The sequence below is a fragment of the Crinia signifera genome, chromosome 9 (assembly GCF_055691185.1).
Source record: "Crinia signifera chromosome 9, ASM5569118v1, whole genome shotgun sequence".
In the NCBI taxonomy this organism is placed as follows: domain Eukaryota; kingdom Metazoa; phylum Chordata; class Amphibia; order Anura; family Myobatrachidae; genus Crinia; species Crinia signifera.
In genome coordinates this window covers 23,925,101-23,949,603 of record NC_139225.1, presented here as the reverse complement: position 1 = coordinate 23,949,603, position 24,503 = coordinate 23,925,101, and the positions used below count along the sequence as shown (strand labels likewise).

Below are 24,503 nucleotides of genomic sequence, written 5' to 3'. Positions count from 1 at the left end.
GAACAGAGCCACCAGAAGATCTATCAGACTGCGATACTGGGTGCGTGGCTGAATGCGTGGGTGCGTTGTTGTGACTCATTGAGAACTGAGGCCCTGTGCATCAGGGAGGCAGGCTCAATTCACAATGGGGTGTGGCTATGCTTTCCCAGGCAAGTCCCTATACACAGTTCATGAGGGCAATCCAGTTCTTCTAAGCAGTCCAGTGTGATTTACTTATATCATCTGAATAGTCTGAGATCTGGTTCATTCCTTTAAGATTACATTCAGTGACATGGGTAACAACCCCCCAGCTACTAATGCTCTAAAGGCTCCATTACATTAGGCCAATTCAGACCCGACTTACCCAGCAGCTCCCCGGGAGGACTAAAAATATAATTAGGCACTTGATGTGACAAGTTTTTCATGTGATAAATCGCGGAGAACCGGGCAGGGGGAGCCAGGAGCCGAGCTGCAAAAAAACCCCATACAAATGAATGGGAAACCAGTGATTGGCTGAGAGCTCTCTCAGCCAATCAGCACCTCCTCTTTCTGGTCTTAACTCCTCCCTCTTTTTGAGTGGTCACATGGATTATTTAAATGTATATATTGTGACAAGAATCACAAACACAGGGTCTCAGATGATGACTTGGCAGTTTATTCTTATCATCAGGTTCAGCATAGCAGGTGACATTCATATACAGTTGGTATCACAGGCAGTATCATACACGCATAGCAGACTATTAAATGGCTCCACTGGTCCCTAGTCTAACCCACACCACCAGCCTATCACTCGGGTTATCTACCACCATCGAGAGCAAGGAGACTCTGCCATGGGAAGCCTTAAATCAGGACATCCTAGGTGCTGCTGATTACACCTGGGATTCTGCTACTGCTAACAAAACATGGTCTGGATCCTCCCCCCTTAGCTTCAACCACCCTGGTGAAGCTACACAATTTTCAGGTGAGCTCTCAGCCTCACCCACCTCTACTTGTGATATCCATCCGGGTACACGGCTCTCCACCACTTTCCAGAGGTTGCTTACCTCACCTTCTTCCTCCTCTACTAGCTTCACTATAGGGTTGCTTGGAGGTTCAGGACCAACAAACCTACTGGACAGGGAATCGGCATTGAGGTGCTGTTTCCCCGGACGATGCCTGACCTCAAACTTAAATAGCTGCAAGGCCAAAAACCAATGACTGTAAAGGTGCATGGTCTGTGACAAAAAAAAAACTCTTGCCCCAATAAATAATATCTTAGTGACTCAACTGCCCACTTAATGGCCAAGCACTCCTGCTCAACAGTTGAGTACTTGCGCTCCCAGGGCAATAATTTACGGTTAAGGTAGAGGATGGACTCCTCTAAATCTACCTCTTGGGAGAGAACTGCTCCTAATCCTGTCCCAGAGGCATCGGTCTGCAATATAAATTGTTTTCTAAAGTCAGGAGCTTACAAGACAGGCTCAGTACACAAAGCTCGCCTTAAATCCTGCCAAGAAGTTTCCACTGGTCTAGACCACGTTATTTTGCCTGGGGACTGTTTCTTAAGACATTCAGCTAGTGGAGCAGCTCTAGCGGCGAAATCTCTAATGAACCTGCGATAATACCCAACCAGACCAAGAAATGTCCTAAGTTGTGACTTACATTTAGGTTTAGACCAGGTGAGAACTGCTTCTGCCTTACTAGGCTGAGGTTTAACCTGTCCTCTGCCCACAATGTACTCCAAATACTTGGCCTCAATCATACCAATGGCACATTTCTCAGAGTTGGCAGTAAACCGGTGTGTCCGTAGTGACTGTAAGACAGCTCCCATCAGCATTAACATGATAATGATATTTCATGTCAACATATAGTTACATAGCAGTTAAAAGAAGACTTACATCCATCAAGTTCAACTTTTTACCGGACCCCTTAGAGAGTGAATATCTTTATTTCTATTCCACTTTGGGCTATATTATGTTTATCGGTTGTAGCCCTGGTGTATGTTCCAATAAATGTTTGTCCAACCTTAATGTAAATGCATATATTGTGTCTGCTGACACCACTTCTTCTGGAAGAGAGTTCCATACTTTTACTGCCCTGATCGTAAAAAAAAAGCCTTTACTTCGGAGGGTCCGAAATCTTCTCTCCTCCAGCCTGAGTGTACGCCCATGTGTCCTAGTCTCCAACCTCGAAGTAAATAGGGTGTCGGACAGTTTGTTGTCCCCTGACATATTTGTACATGTTAAACACGTCTCCCCTTAAAAGGTCTCTTTTCCAGCGTAAACATGAATGTCAAAAAAATATACTGAACAGAGTGTAAGGTGTGAACTAGGCGAATGCAACCCAATGCCGCTGAAATGTACAAAAATGTTTTACTATATTTTCACATCTGTTTACATGCATTTACCTTGAGAACACATGTTCATCAGATCATCTTAACACCAGTGTGTGCATAGGCTAATTCTTATATCTCGGAGCAGCTAGGATCTAGTCAGGTGTCACTGATTGGAACATTTCCAGACACCAGAAAGTCTGTGCTGAATACACTTGTACAGGATACAGGTGGCAGGGAACATTCCTTTAGTTTGCATGCAGTTCTTTGATTTTGATAATTGGAGGTGTGGCCTGTGATATGTGGGTGTGTCCAGTGACAAGTGGATGTGCACATTCCCGATATTTATGGCCCTAATAATCTGTCTCCCCAAATATATAAAAATAGAAAACCTGCAATATTCTGTGAGGGAAATTGTTAGGACCTATGATTTAGGTGAGGCTAGCTTTGACAATCACATCATGATGATGGGTCTATTTTCATGGTGAGGCCTGGGGCTGTAGTCCCATTCACCTCATTGTTAATCTGACCTTGTGGGTCCCTCATATTAGAACTTTTAACCATTTCTTTTGTCATCAGTGCATCCACTAGACAGGAACGTTGACAGGCGTCAATACCCCATGCCCCCAGATAAGACAGTATAACCCCCAGAGTACAATAGCCCAAGTCCCCAGACAGGACAGTATAATCCAGAGTATAATACTCTAAACCCCCAGACAGGACAGTATAACCCCCAGAGTATAAGACTCTAAGGGGGAAATTTACTAAAGGAAATTAGTAAAAAAATAGGTGTATTTGTATCCAGAAATACACTTATTTTTGACATTTACTATCCCGAAAATACGGCAATTCGTAGTCGTATTGATGTGCTATCAATACGAATACGAATTGCCGTATTTTCGGGATAGTAAATGTCAAAAATAAGTGTATTTCTGGATACAAATACACCTATTTTTTACAAATTTCCTTTAGTAAATTTCCCCCTAAACCTCAAAATAGGACAGTATAACCCCCAGTGTATATACACCAAGCCCCCAGACAGGACAGTAACACCCTCAGAGTATAATACTCCAAGCCCCCAGACAGGACAGTATAACCCCCAGAGTATAATACCCCAGACAGGACAGTGTAACCCTAAAGAATATACACCCAAGCCTCCAGACAGTGCAGTATAACCCTAACCTTTAAGCCCCGTACACACGGGGGAGATATATTGCTCAGCCATATATTGCTGAGCAATATATTGCTCAGTTTCTCCTTTTCATCACCAGAGATGGTCGCTGATGAAAAAGAAACGGTACTTATGTAATATCTGGGCTCCAGTTTTTCTTATGAGACGGCGTCCGCTCGCCACGCTTCGGGCACGGTGGCTCGCTACACTATATAAAATCAACTCCATGCGTAGTTGGATAGTAGGGGGTATGAAAAAATGGGGTGCATTTAACATGGGAGCCCAGATAATACATAAGTACCAAAGGAAATCAGCTGGTCGCAGGAGCATGTTCCTGCGACCAGCGATCACTACAGGGGTAAAAACGGGAGCGCGCACCCGGCGATATATCGCTGTTGAACACTCCCATCGCGGGCAATATGGTCGCTCAGCGACCATATTGCCCGCGATATTACACAAAATCGCCCCCGTGTGTACGCACCACAAGAATAAATATACCCCAAGCCCTCAGACAGTACAGTATATAACCCTCAGAGTATAGTATAACCCCCAGAGTATAATACCCCAAACTCCCAGATAGGTCAGGACAACCTAAGGGCATAATACCCCAAGCCATCAGGCGGTACAGTATAACCCCCAGACTATAAATACCCCAAGCCCCCTGACAGGAGAGTGTGTGACAGACATATATAGAGTGGGTGACAATGAGCTTCCAGTTCCAGCTGCCTGCACTAGGTAGAATGGAGGGAGGTCATGTTGGGAGGGGGGTCCTGGGGGCCTCCCCTCTTCCCTGCAGCCAGCACCACACACAGAGCCAGTGACCCCTCCGGTCGAGCCTCTGGCCAGAATAGGTCACATGAAGCCGCTGACCGTGGGCTCACCCCCCGGACTACCCCTCTCTCTCTCTGTCTTTCCCGGCCACTCTACCGAGGAGGGGAGAGGAGGAAAGAGGGCGGCGCTGGGAGTTGTAGTCTCCCCGGTGCTCCCGTCTCCATGTCCTCTAGCGGCGGCGCATGCGGCCCGGAGACTACAAATCCCGGCGGGCTGTGCGGCTCCCGCGCATGCGCGCCGCGCACTCCGAACTCGTCTATTATGCTGCTGCCCTGGTGAAGGGAAAAAAAGAGGAGACCGAGGAGGAGGCGCCGGAGGGACCGAGCGGCCAACGCTGCGGAGCGGCCGGGGGACAAGTAATCCGCCACCCCCTTCCCCCTACCCCTGTGTGTGTGTCTGGGAGCGGGGCGCAGGGCGGGGACCCGTCCGGGGGGGCGCCCTCACTCTCCCCCCTCCTGTCCCCCCCACCACCACCCCGCGGCAGCAGCGGCCGTTCCGGCCGAGCAGCGGTTTAACAAAGCCTGGGACTGATACATTGTATCCGGTCCGCGCCCGGCAGCGGGGGTCTGCCGAGGGGGGCTCCCAGCCCCGGGAGCAGGGGACATTTTCCCTGCCCGCCATCTTTTAAAGGGAAGAACTATAGGAGGAGGGGGGGTGGGAGGCCCCGGGCTGGGGGGAGAGGCGGATCCCGAGCGGCAGCCACCCCGCCTGGCTGTGAGTGGCAACCAGAGACCGGGGCCTGCAGGCTTCTCTGTACTGTGACAGTGGAGGTCAGGCCGGGACCCCTTCCCCAGGTAGATGCCGGTTACTGTGGGGGGGGATACGGGCTGGGAGATGTCTGAGTGGTGACAGGAACTTCTCCCCTGCTGGGACCCTGTGCTGGAGGCTTTGCTGCTTTCCCCCTGCCAGGCTCTGCTGTGTGTAACTTCCCTGAGTACAGTCCTTTCCCTGCCAGGCTCTGCTGCTTTCCTTCTGCCAGGCTTTGCCGTGTGTGTGTGTAGCTTCCCTGGGTACAGTCCTTCCGCTGCCAGACTCTGCCCTGTGTGTAACTTCCCTGGGTATGGCAATTCCCCCTGCCAGGCTCTGCTCTGTGTACAGTCCTTCCCCTGCCAGGCACTGCCCTGTGTGTAACTTCCCTGGGTACAGTCCTTCCGCTGCCAGGCTCTGCACTGTGTGTAACTTCCCTGGGTACAGTCCTTCCCCTGCCAGGCTCTGCTGTGTGTAACTTCCCTGGGTACAGTCCCTCCGCTGCCAGGCTCTGCCCTGTGTGTAACTTCCCTGGGTACAGTCCCTCCGCTGCCAGGCTCTGCCCTGTGTGTAACTTCCCTGGGTACAGTCCTTCCCCTGCCAGGCTCTGCCCTGTGTGTAACTTCCCTGGGTACAGTCCTTCCCCTGCCAGGCTCTGCTGTGTGTAACTTCCCTGGGTACAGTCCTTCCCCTGCCAGGCTCTGCCCTGTGTGTAACTTCCCTGGGTACAGTCCTTCCCCTGCCAGGCTCTGCCCTGTGTGTAACTTCCCTGGGTACCGTCCTTCCCCTGCCAGGCACTGCCCTGTGTGTAACTTCCCTGGGTACCGTCCTTCCCCTGCCAGGCTCTGCCCTGTGTGTAACTTCCCTGGGTACAGTCCTTCCGCTGCCAGGCTCTGCTGTGTGTAACTTCCCTGGGTACAGTCCTTCCCCTGCCAGGCTCTGCCCTGTGTGTAACTTCCCTGGGTACAGTCCTTCATCTGCCAGGCACTGCCCTGTGTGTAACTTCCCTGGGTACAGTCCTTCCCCTGCCAGGCTCTGCCCTGTGTGTAACTTCCCTGGGTACAGTCCTTCCCCTGCCAGGCTCTGCTGTGTGTAACTTCCCTGGGTACAGTCCTTCCCCTGCCAGGCACTGCCCTGTGTGTAACTTCACTGGGTACCGTCCTTCCCCTGCCAGGCACTGCCCTGTGTGTAACTTCACTGGGTACCGTCCTTCCGCTGCCAGGCTCTGCCCTGTGTGTAACTTCCCTGGGTACAGTCCTTCCGCTGCCAGGCTCTGCCCTGTGTGTAACTTCCCCGGGTACAGTCCTTGCACTGCCAGGCTCTGCTGCCATTATAATGGTTATCCATGCCCCAATCCCCTCAGATGCACATGTAATACTTCTGTCCTACTCCAAGCTCCCGTCTGACCCTCTCCATTGCAGATAGGTTACATTGTAACATCTCTATATAACCATGACTCTGCACCTATGAATGACTTTAAATATGTCTGTGGTGTTTCAGCACTGCTTTGGGTGTCAGAGTATTACTGTGCATTTAAGAGGAACCATATGTGCTGCTTCCCATTCTGCCGGTCTGCATGTAGCGGTACCCTGACCCCCTCACATGGCAACAGGCGCCTTTGTTTAAATGTCTACTTTCGAAATTAACAAAACTTTATTACTAGTATGTTTGGTGTTTGTATAGTGAATCTTCTGCGTAGACCCTTGTGTGATCATTAGCAATCACATACCGTTACTGGTGACAAGTCTTTGCTTGTACTAGTTAGTAGGTAGGAGCTGACACTAACGCTAAACATAGGTGATCATTCAGTGCTTTGTGTTCTGTTTGTGGCACTCTGCGTGCTCCTTTGATTGGCTCTCAGGTAGATGCTACAGGTGGTTATTGTGAAATGTTACAATATGTGAGGTGGAAGTGAGAGCAGTGTCTCAAGTAGATCTATGTTTGTTTAATGTGGGTTATTTCTACAAATTATAGTCTGTTATTACACTTGATATTTCAATATATACTCATACATATTTGTTTGTATTTTATATCGTTTTGTTCTTTCTAACTCCTATATGTGTTCCAGTTGAAACCATTTAATGCTTCATATACTCGTTGACTACTAAACTACTTTAAACGATGAAATCCATTGCGACCCTTAAGTCTGGAACATAACATACACTGATCAGACCAATGAGCCGATTCCCAACCGATCGGTCCAATGATCTGTGTACGTAGCATCCGGTCCTCGATTAATTATACCGAAACCAGTCAGATCCGATGAGTCTGGCCTGCTTCATATCGCTGCTATAAATCCATAAGCCGACTGCGCACATTTTGCAGCGTGTAAAGTTTGCGATACTCTGTCCGTCATTTTTGTTGGTAGTTTGCTTGCAAATGTCGCAACGTAGGACTGATAATCACATGGAACGGAAACATTAATCGCTGAATCACTCTTACGTCTGTAAAGCCATTCGGAAGGTAAAATTGATTCAGGGGTGTACCTAGCGTTACTTACTGGAATCTTACGGTGTGGTTATTAAAGTTTTTAATTTGTTACGCCATTCAGGTTCTAGTATAGGTACTTGTGTAGTTTGGCGGCGCCCATCGCATACCATAAGGCATACGATGGTATTCGATGCGGCGCGATATTGTACAATGCCATACAATTTTAAAATTGTATGACATTGTATATGGCATACAATGCGATGCGATGTGATTAAACATTGTATAAGCACCCTAATGGGTGCTTACAATGTTAAATGCACCCCCCCGCCACCCCCCCACTATAAACGTGAACCCGAAGCGTGGCGAGCGGCGGCGGTACGCGTCCTCCGACCTTTTCATACCCCCACTAGCCACGTCGGCGTGGAGTTGAGAATAGAAAGTGTGGCAAGCGCAGTGAGCCACCGAGCCCGAAGCGTTGGCGAGCGCAGCGAGCCCCGCCAGGGGACGTGGATACCTGTGAAGGCCGCGAGGGGACTCCGATACCTGTGAAGGTATCCGCTTCGGGCTCGGTGGCTCGCTGCGCTCGACACACTTTCTATTCTCGACTCCACGCCGACGTGGATAGTGGGGGTATGAAAAGGTCGGAGGACGCGTACCGCCGCCCCTCGCGGGCTCGCTGCGCTCTCCACGCTTTGGGTTCACGTTTATAGTGGGGGTGCATTTAACATTGTAAGCGTTTATACAATCTTTCATCGTATAGGGGGCAAAAAACGCGTTGCATCGCATGCCATCGGGTGCATGGCATGCGATGCGATTAAAACATTGCGCGATGGAAATCGGGGGCGCCGCCAAAATACACAAGTACCCTAGTTTATGTTGCCCTAGTAGCGTTCTGTATCGGTCAGGTTGCGGGTTTATAGGACGATTTGTGCTGCGCAAGATGCAGATGGAAGAGGGGGGGGGGGGAGTTTATTGTGAACCTGTGTATTGTCAATGACTATAATGTAGACACCTGGTGTGTTATCTCTGACACAATCGCTACTGTACATACGGTTACCGAGTCGCCTTATTTCATGTCGGCTGTAACATAATCGTCCTTTAGGGAATTACAGAGCCTGATTAGTAACTTGCCGCCTCTGGGGAGCGTGGGTAAATGTTACGTATTATCTCTCTTTTGGGGAATGCGATGATGCTTTTGTTTTTATACTGTAATTAGGCCAATTTTTCAAACCTCCCACCTGCTTTTCTTTGTCTTCCGTCGTGCGTTACAATATAAAGGACAAGAATATAAAGCTTTAAATGAATATATTTTATTTTGCAGTTCCTGTCCAGTCCTGTGGACTCTGCATGACCCAGGATAGAATGCATAAGGGGATGCTAGTAAAGTGTTTCCCAACCTCTGTCCTCAAGAAACACTTACAGTCCAGGTCTTTGTGATGTCCATGCTTGAGCACAGGTGGTTATAGGTATATACCGGAGGTACTAATTAAGTCACCTGTGCTGAAATATGGATATCCCTAAGTTCATTCTCGTACCCGGCATCTGTCAAAACCCATGCGGCTCCTCTCTCCTGCCTGGTGTGTCGCTCTCTACACCATGGGCTGTGGGAGTGCCTTGAGGATGAGGTTGGGAACCCCCTGTGACTAGGTGTCACTTATTATATGTTGCAATATGATTATGTACAGTTGATGACTCCACTGTGACCCTTTCTCTTCTGCCTGTTCCGAGGTCTGTGTTATTTGCATAAATACTTCCAATGGTAGAGTGTTAACTTTGTCGATGGAGAACCTTAAAAAATTTCAGTGCTTATCTTGACTTTTTTCCATGTTATTGACCACCCTGAGGTCAGTGTTAGTTATCAAAGAGTCCTTCAGATTAGGAGGCAGTCATTTGAGCTGCTGTGACATCACTGTGCGAAGTTACTGAGTCAAAGAAAATGTATGTTAAGCAATTCTGTGCTTCTTTCTATCTGCCATTTTATAGACCCCACACCCCATTTTAACTTACTACATAGGTTAGAAGAGACTCTGATGGACCTAATTCGTTATCTTATTTAATTCAGTTAATTTCAGTAATTAGTATCCCTTGATATATGAATGGTTAATGCTGGCTATATGTAGACTCCTTAACTAATTTATATAAAATGCATTGGTTCTCTGTGATGGATTTCACAGGGCGCTGAACAGCTCATGTTTCCCAGGTCACACTGGTGCACAGGTGTATTCATTACTCAGACACATTTCCCAGGTCACCTGGCAGATGCACAGGTGTATTCATTACTCACTGACACTTTTCCCAGGTCACCTGGCAGATATGCAGGTTTATTCACTACTCCTTGACACATTTCCCAGGTCACCTGGCAGGTGCACAGGTGTATTCACTACTCACTGACACATTCCACAGGTTACCTGGCAGGTGCGCAGGTGTATTCACCAATCACTGACACATTCCCCAGGTTACCTGGCAGGTGCGCAGGTGTATTCACCAATCACTGACTCATTTCCCAGGTCACCTGGCAGGTGCACAGTTGTATTCACTACTCATTGATACATTTCCCACGTGACCAATTAGGTGCACAGACGTATTCCCTACTCACTGACACATTTCACAGGTTAACCATCAGGTGCACAGGTGTACTCACTGACCCATGTCCAGGGCTCCAGTGGTCCTGGAGAGGTGGTGGAACTCCTTTCCCCTTACACGGAACTCCCCCATATTAGGCAGAGCCAGGCAATTTGTGCAAGGAAGGGGTGTGGTCACACAATAGTAATGCCAGTTAAAATGAAAACACAGTAGTACAATCATATACAGATTACACTGCATGCAGTGCCCTTGATTCATATTAAATCACACAGTAGTGCCCCTTATACACATCATGTCCACAGTTGTGCTGCTTATACACATCTGTCTCACTCCAGCAGCTTCCCCACCTCCTGAGTCCCTCCAGCACCCTCTCCCTGTCTCCGGCAAGCACAGAGCCTTCTCCTCTTAGTGGCTCTTCTTCATTCAGCGGTGGTGATGGAATGACATCACATACGGCGTACGTGTGCCAGAAGAAGAAGCCGCTGGGACAGGCTATTCTGTTGGAATTACTGTTCAGGGCTGTGGTAGAGGTGGAACTCTGTTCCCCCTGCCTATGTCCCAGGTCACCTAACAGGGGCACAGGTGTACTCCCTGAAGCATCTGAAAAGACCCACAGGTGGAGCTAATTATGTCACTTGGGATTCTGTGGGTAGATGTAGAAAACCTGAGCTGTTTTGGGCCCAGAGGATGGAATTTGATGAACCTCTGATATAGTGGGTACACCAAATCTAGCGTTTGCACACATTGGGCCTTATTTTGGTTCATTCTTTATGACAAAATCCTTCTTAGATGGACAAAACCATGTGCACTGCAGGGGGGGCAGATGTAACATGTGCAGAGAGAATTAGATTTGGGTGAGTAATTTTGTTTGGTACTCTTTACCTAGAAGGGCGCCCGCGATTGGAATCGCGGGCGTCGGGGGTAAAAAATCGTGGTCATCGCGGGTACATAAAAATCGGCTGCCCGCGATGACCGCGATTTTCCCATAGGGAACAATGTTAAAAAGGATGATTGACCGCGATTTTAATGTAAAATGCCTCAATGCCCGCGATTTTACCATAGGAATCAATGTTAAATGGGCTACAGAGCCCAAATAGGCACAATTAACCCTTAAATTTCCCCCCAAATTTGTAACGCCACCCCACAATCCACGCCAACCCGAAGCGTGGCGAGCGCAGCGAGCCCGCGAGGGGCGGCGGTACGCGTCCTCCGACCTTTTTTATGCCCTACTATCCACGTCGGCGTGGAGTTGAGAATAGAATAGTGTGGCGAGCGCAGCGAGCCCCCGAGCCCGAAGCGTGGCGAGCGGACGCGGATACCTTCACAGGTAAACGCGTCCCTTCGCGGACTTCACAGGTGTCCGCGTCGCCACGGACACCTGTGAAGCCCGCGAGGGGACGCGTATAACTGTGAAGGTATCCGCGTCCCCTCGCGGGGCTCGCTGCGCTCGCCACGCTTCGGGCTCGGTGGCTCGCTGCGCTCGCCACACTATTCTATTCTCAACTCCACGCCGACGTGGATAGTAGGGCATGAAAAGGTCGGAGGACGCGTACCGCCGCCCCTCGCGGGCTCGCTGCGCTCGCCATGCTTCGGGTTGGCGTGGATCGTGGGGTGGCGTTACAAATTTGGGGGGACATTTAAGGGTTAATTGTGCCTATTTGGGCTCTGTAGCCCATTTAACATTGATTCCTATGGCCAAATCGCGGCCATTGAAGCATTGAATGTAAAATCGCGATCAGCACAAAATTTAACATTGAACCCTATGGGTGATCGCGGCCGTTAATGTACGGCCCGCGATGCCCGCGATCACCACGATGGGCGCCCTTCTAGGTAAAGAGTACTTTTTGTTTCTGTGCAGGGAAAATACTGACTGCTTTATTTGTACACTGCAATATAGATCTCACTTTGAAGTAAAACCCCACCGAAATCTAATTCTCTCTGCACAAGTTACATCTGCCCCACCTGCAGTGCACATGGTTTTGCCCATCTAAGAAGGATTTTGTCAGAAAGAATGAACCAAAATAAGGCCCATTGTTCATTGTATACCCATCTAATGAGCTGCAGGTCTGATGGGGTGCTGAACGGTGCAGTGTTACATTAAGCATGCAATGATATATTGCATCTTTTCATGATGTGTATGACAACATTTAGTGCAGTTCATGTATGTGCACAATCACTAGCGAGTGTTCTAAATGACACTTGTGAACCGAGGTGATTCACCGCACACTACCATATAAGCTCTTCCAATGTATTATTTGCTGCAGTATACTGACTTGTTTCCAGCTGATAAGTTGTAGATCTAATTCGGGAACTTCATGTATGTTTAATAAGCCAGAACAATGTACCATTGTTCAAATTGAGCATCTTCTGCCTGTTGTCTTATACAGCTGTCCAGGTTTGAAGTGTCGACAGTAGGTCTGTTGTCCTCTCCCACCTATTTAAGCACTCTGCATGAGGTTATGTGTAATACCACTCTGGGTATAAATGTGTATCTATACCCATCACACCAGGATTGTGGGTTCACACCGAATGAATACACCTGTGCACCTGCTGAGTGACCTGTGAACTGTGTGGGGTCCTGAGGACTGAGTTTGAGAACCATTGGAGTAGATGATGGGCGAGGACTGGAATTTGGTCACCATGGTGGTCATAGATCTGTTCTTGGTTCACCGTCATGGCTGCCGTGTGCTGCACAAGTGGCTTCTGGGAGCCACTACGCCACCGATGGACTGACGTTTCTATATAAATGCTGTTACTGAACATGTCCTAAGACGCCTCAGGGTGCATCTTTTATGTTAACCCCTCAAATGATGAGTGTGCATTGGGGACGGCCTCTGTGTGCACCCCACGGATTGTCAACCACCAGAGTGTCCTCACCACAAAGTGCAGCAATGCCTCCCAGTCACTTGTGAGCCGATAGGGGGGGGGGGGGGGGGGTATTGCTGCACTTTGTTGTGAGGGCTCTCCGATGGTTGCGGTATCCGGCTGTAATTATGTTACAACAGCTTTGCTTTGGCTGAAGTCAGCCCTGATCCTGGTCCTGCTTGCTGGACTGGAAACTCTGGTAGGGGGGTGGGGCTCTGGCTGTAACAGCGACTGGTCCTAGAGTGTTAAGTCTTGCGTTTGGTTCCTTTCTCGGACTGAATTTAAGAAAGATAAAACCCTGATATTTGGTGATAGAGAGAGTGCGCATTCTGCAGGTTGCCTGGTCCACCATACGCCGCTGTCCCCAAATTGTACATGTTACCTCACACCCACATAGGGGGCACTGTAGATAGGTTGGCTGTCCATAGTCCACAATAAATGCATTGATATTTCGGATAACATGTGCATTGCGAGGTCTGCCGTGCGTTACATGGTTAACCTGGCTGCAACTTTTCCCAGCAGATGTGCAGCACATTGGGTGGGAAGATGCGACTGCATGATCCATTGAATTAATTCTGTGTGTACACACTGGTCCTGCAGTGTGGTCATATATACTGTGTTTGCACGACCATGCGTGCAGTATGTACACAGCTTAAGGGGGAGGTGTATCAAAACTTGGAGAGAGATGAATTGCCAACCAATCGGCTCCTTGCTTCTCAGTCGTGGCCTGTGATAGGGCTGTAAGACACTGGTTGATTGGTACTTCATCTGGCGCTACTCTGGTTCGTGAGGTCATTGATAAATTGCTTGATGTTTGAGCCTGTGGCTGGTTCCGCTCCGCACAGGTGAGGACAGTGTCCCCTAATAGAAGTTCTAGCCTGCATTTAATTCCCACATTGATAAGTGCTTTTCTATTGGTTGACCAAGACGTGGGAACGCCACAAGCCCCAACCCCCAGTCATGCTGGCTAATTGTGACCACTTCACCTGGGCCCACAATCAACATCTATCGTGTTCATTCTAGCCCCCGGCTATATTTGAAAACCCATGCAGTTCCTCTTCCCTGCCTGGGGTGTCGATGTCTGCTGTAGAGGTTCTAGCACAGTGTGGTCTGTATATCAGCACTGATATGCAAACCAGACCTGTGCTAGAAACACCACAGCAGACAGCGACACCCCAGGCAGGGAAGAGGAACTGCATGGGTTTTCAAATATGGCGGGTGCTAAAATGAAATATATATATATATATATATATATATATATATATATATATATATATATATATTTTGGAGAATCTAAAAAAATTTTTTTTTAGCATTTGATGTCAGGATGGAGCATAAATGGGCGATTCAATTGTCATCTCCTTCTTGACTACAACTGGGGGGCGCAAAATTAAGCGATTCAATTGTCGATCCATTTAAATGCATGTTAGCTGCAGGAGAGATGTTTCTTTTCACATCCTCTTGAGGGGCGAGAAGGAAGGAGGGCAAAGGGTTAGGGCAGGCTTTCCCAACCACGGTCCTCAAGGCACACCAACAGTGCAGGTTTTAGTGATATCCAGGCTTGAGCACAGGTGACTTAATTAGTATCTGAGGGATTCTGATTAAACCATCTGTGCTGAAGCCTGGATATTAGGGATGCCAATCCCGGGGCATTTTTTCAATCCCGGATTCCGGGATTGAAAAATGCTCAATCCCGGGATTCTCGGGATCCCGGGATTGGCATCCCTAAAAGAAAAACACACCCTGTCCACCCCTATATGGGTGGGCAGGTGCGTGGCAGCTGGGAGCGGGGCAGAGCAGTGCTGCGGGGGTGCAGATTTACTTACAGGCTGGCGGGAGCGGGGCAGACAGCGGCGCTGCGGTGATGCTTGCCTGCCTCCGGGCAGGTAGCGGCGGCACCAGAAGCAGGAGGGGAGGCTAGGAGTCAGCTGGGAGCGGTCCTCTGTAGCAGGACGCTGGCCTGCGCAGCGTGACGGTCAGAGGTCACGCTGCGCAGGCCGCACGCCGGGGTCGGGAACAGCCGGGCAGCTTCTGAGCGGGTGCTCAGAAGCTGCCCGGCATTAGACTGCGCATGCGCAATCTAATCCCAAAATCCCGGACATTTTGGGACCAAATCCCGGGATCCCGCCGATCCCGGGATTGGCCACCCTATTGGATATCACTAAAACCTGCACTGTTGGTGTGCCTTGAGGACCGTGGTTGGGAATGCCTGGGTTAGGGTATCAAGGGACTACAGCCAATAGATGAATGTGGAAGTGGTTGACACATGAAAGGATCGACCTGAGCTTATCAACTTTTGCTCAGTGGCGTCAGCGGGACCCACTGAATATACAGGTATTGGGCTATATAGACAAATTGACCTGTGTGTTCATTGGACAACGAGGCTCAGTAACAGCGCGTGGCAGCCATCATCATTAACGATATTGAGTGTGCACGCTAGACAATATTGAAATCAAAAGATATCGCTCGGAAGGCCCTTTCTGAGCGATATCTTTCACAATACCCTCTAGCGCAGGCATTCCCAACCACGGTCCTCAAGGCACACCAATAGTGCAGGTTTTGTAGATATCCAGGCTTGAGCACAGGTGACTTAATTAGTATCTGAGAGATTCTGGTTAAACCATCTGTGTTGAAGCCTGGATATCACTAAAAACTGCACTGTTGGAGTGCCTTGAGGACCGTGGTTGGGAAAGCCTTCTCTAGTGTATTTGGGCCTTAACCCCTTCAGTGGCAGTCCCGTAAATGTTCCGGGCCAAACTGCGGTGCCGCAGCGGGCAGTCCTGGAAAATTTCCGGGCATGCCACAAATCTGCAGGTGTGCGCCAGTGGTGCCTGCAGGTGTGCACCACTAGCGCATCACCTCACCAGCGACCCCCACTACGCCGCTCCCTCCCCACCTCCACTGTTGTGCCCCCCCCCCCCATACCTTCGCTCCGGCGATCGTACACCGGAGCTCTCCTGCCACCGCCATTACTTCGGGTGAGACGGCGGCAGGCTTGGGGATGTTCGGCACGGCTCGGGGGACTCGGGATCGTTCGAATTTCCGAGCCACCCCGAACATCCATCCCAGAACCTGCTGCCGGTCAATGTGCTGCTATGATTGGCAGCGGCAAGGGAGCTCCGCTGACGACCGCTGGAGCGGAGGGGCCTGGGGGGGTTGTCACAAGAGGGGAGGGGAGCGCTGGGACTCATCTACCCCATCAGTGAACGTTTTTTCTGGGACAAACCCACCACTGAAGGGGTTAAGGGGAGTATTCAATCCCAGGCTATTTGCGACGGGGGGGGGGGGGGGGGGATAGCAGCGACCGCCTATTCAATGCTGTCTTTCCCGACAGCATTTGAAGAGGCAGATCGACAGGACGGGCCCGACTTTAAAAACAGTCGAGCCCGTTTTGTCTATTTCGGCTGTGAATTGTCGCGAACGAATATTGACAATCCACAGCTTTTCGCCGATCGCCAAGCGGGACATTGAATCCCACCTGGTGATCTGCGGTCGAACAAAACAAAAATGGGCCAGGGCCACAGATGACGGGACGGATCGACACTCGCGACCCGGGGTTGCATAACCCCCTAACTCTTTCAATTGTTCTTCTATATTCTCCTTTTCTTCCCAATTCGGATCCCAAATGGGCTAGCTTTATCATTGGCACCATTGGCTAGCTAACCCCCGCTCCCCACATTACTACTGTAGTGGAAAACCCTAAAGTCCTGTTACCCAATTAGTACACAGTAGAATACGGGTTTCGTCAGTAACTTGTAAATACCATGTTAAATACAATGAAACCAAATAAATGGGCAAATTAAATATTGAAATTTGCACTGACAACACCGCCTTTCGTTGTCTGCCTGGATAAGATACAGCTTTTGGCTCATCATTGGCAGAGAGGCCTCCATATGTCGATGTGACGATTAATTAGTGGCACAATATCAGCATGGGCATACCCACATGTTTGGAAACACTACAGTTTTAATTGGTGTGGGGGGGGGCGACGACTTAGAGAGTCAAAATATATGAAACAAGCGAGTCTGCTTGTGTGAAATTGACCTGTGTGTTCAGCAGACAATGAGGCTCATTAACAGCGCATCCCAATACCCTTAGTATCCTCCACTTGTCTTAAGTTTCACAGTGGGCGGAGCAGGGTCCCCAGCAGCACAGAGAATATCAGGAGATGGCTGATGTCAGTGAGGATAGTGCTGCATGTGACAGGGGCAGTGACATGATGTGAGGAGGAGAATGGAGGCAGCAGGAAGCCACAGACTGAGAGTTATATAGTGGGAGGAGCAGGGTCCCCAGCCACACAGAGTATATCATTAGACGAGGGATGTGTCAGAACAGGGCTGTATGTGACAGGGGCAGTGACATGATGTGAGGAGAGGAATGGAGGCAGTGACATGATGTGAGGAGAGGAATGGAGGTAGTGAGGTTTCAGTGAGGACCGGGGTGTGTGACACGTGTTGGATTTCTCCTTGATCTCTATTGTTTGGGTACTCTTTACCTAGAGGCATGCGATGCCTGCGATTTTACATAGAAATGCGTTTTAAAATGGAAATTGCGTCGGTCGCATCGTATGCGACCAAAAAATCGCATGCGATGCGATCGACGCGATTAGCGCGATTTTACATATGGAACAATGTTAAATGGGTCAATTGACCCGATTTAACATAGGGAACAATGTTAAATGGCCCACAGACCCCAAATAGCCACCCTGGGCCCCCCCAATTGTTAACGCCACCCCACGATCAACGTGAACCCGAAGCGTGGCGAGCGCAGCGAGGGGACGCGGATACCTTCACAGGTATCCGCGTCCCCTCGCGGGCTTCACAGGTATCCGCGTCCCCTCGCGGGGCTCCGTGGCTCGCTACGCTCGCCACACTTTCTATTCTCAACTCCACGCTGACGTGGATAGTGGGGGTATCAAAAGGTCGGAGGACGTGTACCGTCACCCCTCGCGGGCTCGCCACGCTTCGGGTTCACGTTGATTGTGGGGTGGCGTTAACAATTGGGGGGGCCCAGGGTGGCTATTTGGGGTCTGTGGGCCATTTAACATTGTTCCCTATGTAAAATCGCAGGAATCGTGTCGGTCGCATCGCATGCGATGCGACCGACGCAATTTTTTTACCTGCGATGCCTATGATCAAAATCGTGGGCGCCCTTCTAGGTAAAGAGTACCATTGTTTGCTCTCTGCCAAATTGTAAACCTCATAAAATCCCTGACCTCTCCTGTCCCCCTGTTTCTGTGCTCCGCAGTATTGTGGATCCGTTCCAGTGTTTCTGAAGACTCAGACCTGCAGCTGGTGAGGAATATCCGACTGCTGTGTTTTTAGGGTTCCTTTGTTGGGAATGATTTCCAGATCCAAGATGGCCGACTCCTGACCACTGCACAAGAGCGTAAGAAATCCTTTCTTTCATTTATAGTTTGGTTTATGGTTATTAAACCTCTTCCTCCATTTCACTGCGACTGTCCACTATGAACTATCTGTTATCGGCCACTCTTATATGTATGCCCACCTCGTAGCGGGTTTTTGGGCTGGTATGCCGTGTGAGAGGGTAATCTCTGGGCGCTGAAGTAAAGCATGATGGGATAGGTGTGGGAGGAGCCCAGGCAGTGCTACAATGTAACAAAGCAACTTTCCGCTTTCCTTACAGTGGCCAATGATATAATGCCGCCCGTACATGGAAATAATAATGATTAAACCCCTGCGCAGCAATGGATGATCAAACTATTACATTTGTTCTCTGTTAAAGTCGCACAGTCTGCTGTTCCTGATAACCTGCTGAGTGCTGCAATTAGTATATAAAAATGTGTTATGTGTTGGCGTTTGGGAACGCTCTGCGTCTATATTCGGTGGTATATGTGTAAGGAAATTCCAGTCTGTAGCCTACCATGTGCAAGCACCAGCTAGATAGAGGCTAGTTTTAGAGGCAATGCCAGTGACCGCAATGTTGTGCCGATATTCCATCTTTCCATGTGACTTTTAGTAATTGATATTAGATATATATCTATTTAATTTGATACTTTTTTTTTTTTAATAGGTTTTATGGTCGGACCCCTGAAATGGGATGTCCTTCCCAAGTGGGGGCCATAAAGGAAAATATTGTGTTGCAGAGCTGCCGTGAACGGAATTGACCCAGAGACGCTCGATATGTCTGCTGCGACCGCCACTGCCCAGGCCCCACAAGGGCCGGTCAACCTGCCCCCTCCGGAAATCACAAACCCTAACAAGCCAGGCCGAAAGACCAACCAGCTGCAGTACATGCAGAATGTGGTGGTGAAAACTCTTTGGAAGCACCAATTCGCCTGGCCTTTCTACGTACCTGTGGACTGCATCAAGCTCAACCTTCCTGTAAGTGGCTGTGTCGGGGGGAATAAGAATAGAAGAAAAGCTGTTTATTCCCTACCGCACTGGTGTTAGTTGTTGGTGGGCTGGGGAGAACATACAAACTCTGCACAGCCTGGGCCTTAACCCGGGAGCTGCACTCGCAACCTCAGGAGGCAGGAACCTGAAGTGTTGACAGCTATGTCACCATATTTACAATGTGACCTAATGCTCGCTCTCCTGGGAAGAAATTTCATTTTTTTTTTCCCTTCTGTTTTTAACCCTTTAGGACTATCACAAGATAATTAAGAATCCAATGGATATGGGGACAATTAAAAAGAGACTTGAAAATAACTATTACTGGAGCGCGAATGAATGCATGCAGGACTTCAACACCATGTTTACAAACTGTTACATCTACAACAAGGTAAGCGCCGGATGTTCCACCCACAGGGCAACAAGCGGCCGGACAGATCTGAGTGGCTAAACACTGATGGGAAATATGTGCGCCCCAGAACTCTGGGAGAATCCACCTTCCTTCTGTAGTAGACGTTGGGAAATCCCTACTAGCGCGGGTCCTAGTGGGGGGTGGCTAGCTTGGGCAGTTGACTGGAATGGGGCTGTTTGTTTTTGTGTTAGGGGCGGATGCTTTTATATAACAGTGTTTGTACGATGAGCCTGGGTTATGTTGGTATGGTTGGTGTCGCACCCTAGCAGAACCCCCACTTATAGGAATACCTGTGACCACCGGTGTACTGTCTGCTGGACCTTGGGGGGGGCTTCCAGTCTTCCAGCATGTAACCGTGATCTGTAACCTGCAGTCACTCTATGTAACAAACGCTGCTTTTAGTCCACAGATGACATTGTTTTAATGGCCCAAGCTTTGGAGAAGATTTTCCTGCAGAAAGTAGCGCAGATGCCTCAGGAGGAAGTAGAGTTATTGCCCCCTGTCCCTAAAGGCAAAGGAAAGAAACCAACTCCACCGGCCTCGCAGACCCCAGGTAAAGGTTTACCCATCAAACAGGGCAGTGACGTGGCATTAGTGCCTAACTGTCCCTATTGCAGCCTAACCCGTACCCCCTTAGAAGTGACTTTTGCTTCCACACCCGCGCAGGCTAACCGTAAACCACTGTTGCCTAAACCTAACTTTCCCCAACATACCAACGCTTGGGATGCCGGCATCATGAGCGATATTGGAATCCCGGCATCTGTAATCTGGCTGCCAGCATACTAACCTACGTTGGCAGGCTATCCCGGTCCCCATGCACACATGTAGGCAAAGAATTGATAAAATATGTAACGTTTCATTGGCCATTTGCACGACATAGGATTTATCTTCATTTAATGGCTGAGCGCTGGGGTCCAAAAGGACCCTGCAGTTGTGCCGATTCTATACGGTCTGCTACAAGGTGTCTTCTGCCCGTTCAGTTCCGAGTCTGTTCCTTTTCTGCAATCCAGGATTTAAAAGTGCCAAACTTTTTTGTTTTGTGAACATTTCCCTTTAACTCCCTTTATGTCCCCCCCCCCCCCCCCCCCTCCAGTCATTACAGAACCTGAGCCTCCGGTGGAAAAACCGCCTCCATCTCCCAAACCATCTCCCAAGCCATCTCCAAAACCATCTCCCAAACCTGTAGTTGTGGATCGCCCTTCCCCGAAATCCACCATCGTTGAACGTATCCCTCCCAAGCCTGTCGTTGTGGAGCGCAGTTCCGGAAGAAGAACTGAGCCACCTGCGGAGAGGCGCCGAGAACGATATAAAGGTCTGTTATGTTCTGTTGTCCTGTTATATGTTCTACACACTTATGGGTAACGACCCAAAGATTCAGGCTTGGTGAAAGGTGAGGAGGGATACGGAGATTAGCAAAGAAAACTCATTGAATGAGTCCAAAGTAGGTTGCAGCCTGAACGCGTAATTCTTGCTTTATCCCTAAGCTCACTGAGAACGGGAACCAGAGTATTGGTGGAATTGGGTAATCTAGAACTGTGCTACCATCATTTCCGTTTCTTTCCTCAGCCGACCTGCTCAATCTTGCCTCTTAAATATAGCACCTTGCATACGGGTCGCGTGCATGGATTAGTTGGGTAAGGGGTGGACTTAAAGTAATTGGGATGTGCTTATAAGCAATTCCTATATCTCCGTTGTAGGATCTTACTTGTTCTGTTCTTGTCCAACATAACTGGGAACGTTCTACTGTACATAGAAGTCTAGGTTGGGCCCACTAGTTTTCTCTGGATTAAGAAGACCGTTTTAGAACTGCAGAGAAGGTAAATGGGTGACCCGCATCCTTTTCATTACAGCCGCAAGCCAAGCCTCCGCCATCTCCACCGTCAGCCCAACAGTCCAACTTACCAACATTGCACCTCTAGTATCCCAGACGCCGGTTATCGCCGCCACTCCTGTGCCAACTATAACAGCAAACGTCACCCTACCGGCTGCCACCACAGCACAGCAGCCTCCCCCTGCCGCCCCAGTTTCAATCGCACCAGTGGTTCCACCAGCAGCCCCGGTTATTAAGGTGACTGTGAAAGGGAATAAAGGGCTATGTTTTGCTTAGTTTTTTTTAGCTTTGTTTTTCTTATTTTTTTTTTCTGTATGTAAAGCAAAGTTATAGTGTGTACACAAGGTGAGATCTGTTTTTTTCGATTTGTACTATTCGATTTCTCTACTGCTTTTTGACTTACAGTTTTTGACATTAGATTTATTCTATGTAATCTTGCCTGGCAAGTCTACTTTTAAATTCGATTTACACTATACCAGAGCGCACATTGATATCAAATGTTGCAAAAACCATTCGTTGTCAAATCGATTTTAACTTATATAGTCACAATCAAAGTCTCACTCTGTGTACACACTACACTTAGGGCCTTGTTCTAGTTCACTCTTTCTGACAAAATCCTTCTTAGATGGACAAAACCTTGTGCACTGCAGGGGGGGGGGGGGGGGGGGGCAGATGTAACTTGTGCAGAGAGAGAATTAGATTTGGGTGGGGTTTTAGTTCAAAGTGAGATCTATATTGCAGTGTAAAAATAAAGCAGCCAGTATTTTCCCTGCACAAAAACAAAATAACGCATCCCAATCTAATTCTCTCTGCACATTTTACATCTGCCCCCCTGCAGTGCGCATGGTTTTGTCAATCTAAGATGGATTTTGGCAGAGAGTGAACTAGAATAAGGCCCTTAGTCTCCATATATAGAACCAGCAATTAAGTTATGGTGTCTGGTTCTCAGAGAGAGTGCATAGGTTATGGTTTAATTATGTTTTCTTAATATGGCCTTTTAAATTTCAATTCACAAGTAACTTTCACACAACATGTGTTTCGCCTTTCATTTTAGTCACTTATGAATTTCATGGGGAACATTGTCTAGAAGGAAGTACAGACCCATTTTGATTGCCTGTGGGGCGGACATGGGCTTCCTGGTTTATTTTATTACTTTATTTTTCTTCTTCCCTCCCCCCGCATTTAGCAAAAAAAAGGGGTGAAGAGAAAAGCAGACACCACAACGCCCACCACATCTGCCATAACGGCCAGCCGCAGCGAGTCGCCGGTACCAGTCGTGGAACCGAAGCAAGCGAAATCGTCGAGCAGGAGAGAGAGCACCGGCCGCCCCATCAAGCCTCCAAAGAAGGACTTGGAAGATGGGGAGATTCCTCAGCATGCTGGGAAGAAAGGCAAATTGACTGAGCACCTAAAATACTGTGATAGCATCCTGAAAGAGATGCTCTCCAAGAAGCATGCGGCCTACGCCTGGCCATTCTACAAACCAGTGGATGCTGAGGCCTTGGAACTGCACGACTATCATGACATTATCAAGCACCCTATGGACCTTAGCACTGTTAAAGTACGTCCATCGTTGCTTCTTCTATTGGGTCTACTACCGGGTTGTAGGGTTCAATGCCTTCACAACCTCAGATTTGCATGGTCTTTGCATTTGGGTCATCTCCTACAGGCGAGGTGTTGTCTTCCACCCTCTAGGAGATAGGGCACTGACAGGTGTAAACTGGATGCGTCACTCACAGACTCAGCTGCTGGTCACTTGGCCACCTAAATTGAAGGAGGATATTGCTGTGAGCCCCATAACATTGCTGGTCTAGCTCGGAGACTACGGTGTCATAGACTAGGAGGGCTACTCAAACCCGTCTCTGGGGACCCCAGCTTTCTATAGGGAAGAGTTGAGGGGGCAGTGGAGTAAGGCTGGGTCACCACACAATGCTCACTATAGAGTCCCTTCAACAAAACAATTTGGTCAGCACACTCCCCTTTCCCACGCGGGACCCTTTTTTGGCAGTTCTTTCTGTCCATCTTGGACTTTTCTAGAAAGGTTTAGTTCCTGTAGTACTTTCTCTTCTCATAGTGGGAGTCTTCTTCATGACCTGATGCCTAGCTTTCTGGGCAGTGTCTTGGGCTGGTCTGTATTAGGCTGTTCCTTGGCTAAGGTCGAAACAGTTGACAAAGGATGGGACAGGACTATTTGGCCAGTTGGAATATGAGTCCTTCTTTGGAGATGACCACGGTTGAGTTCTGTGAAGTCAGTACTTATTCCCACCTAGTAAGGGTGAGCGGAGCAGTCTCCTAACTCTATTTTGGGAATGGTATTGCCAGCTGGTCATAAACCCAACCTCACCCCACCCGTAGAAAGCTTGGGCCATTATTTACTCCTTCTGCCGTGCTAGATCTGCCAGGACGGGCCCAACTTTGTAGTGCAGAATGAAAATTACACTGCGATCTGAGAGTGTTGGGTCTTGGACTGGATATTCTGGGTAGTTCTGTTTATAATGTAGCAGAAGTGAGGTTTTTCTGCCAAGCTCACTGTAAACCACTAGGTGTCGCCAGAGTTGCAAGGAACTAGTCTTCCACTGGCTGCAGTTGGAAGCTAAAACACTATTGGAACGCTGTTTAGCCAATTGCATCTGAGAATTTCTTGTTACATGGATCAGACTCACTGCTTTTAATGGCTACTTGTACTGTCTTTCTTTGTAGCCAGAAAATTGCTGCCAAGAAGTTAACGTTTAGCAGTAAGAAACACTGGTGCGCATAATGTTGTTTGCTGATCTGGTATCTTCATAGTGACTGGATATTGGGACTAATTCAGGCTGGCTCTCAAAATCTTTCTAATGGACAAAACCATGTGCACTGCAGGGTGGGGCAAATGTATCATTTGCAGAGAGTTACATTTTGGGGAAGTTATTTTTTTTTGTGTGCAGAGCAAATACTGGCTGCTTTATTTTTAGACTGCAATTTAGATTTCAGTTTGAACACATCCCAGCCGA

General features: G+C 48.8%; 1 protein-coding gene across 4 annotated transcripts in view; it reads left to right on the top strand.

The window, feature by feature from the left end:
- The first annotated feature begins 4,515 nt into the window (after positions 1-4,515).
- The window catches only part of BRD3 (bromodomain containing 3), a 32,879-nt gene continuing 12,891 nt past the window's right edge, over positions 4,516-24,503 (top strand). For 2 of the 4 annotated variants that reach the window (XM_083158585.1, XM_083158584.1), the window contains exons 1-8: positions 4,517-4,648; positions 18,165-18,305; positions 18,951-19,261; positions 19,524-19,661; positions 20,085-20,235; positions 20,776-20,994; positions 21,533-21,750; positions 22,700-23,074. In XM_083158585.1, coding sequence (XP_083014711.1) covers positions 19,061-19,261; positions 19,524-19,661; positions 20,085-20,235; positions 20,776-20,994; positions 21,533-21,750; positions 22,700-23,074 — 1,302 coding nt within the window. In that variant the 5' untranslated portion in view covers positions 4,517-4,648; positions 18,165-18,305; positions 18,951-19,060. Of the gene's footprint in view, positions 4,649-4,698; positions 5,087-18,164; positions 18,306-18,950; positions 19,262-19,523; positions 19,662-20,084; positions 20,236-20,775; positions 20,995-21,532; positions 21,751-22,699; positions 23,075-24,503 lie in introns of those variants that run through there. The other 2 variants (XM_083158582.1, XM_083158583.1) reach the window with 2 other exon arrangements.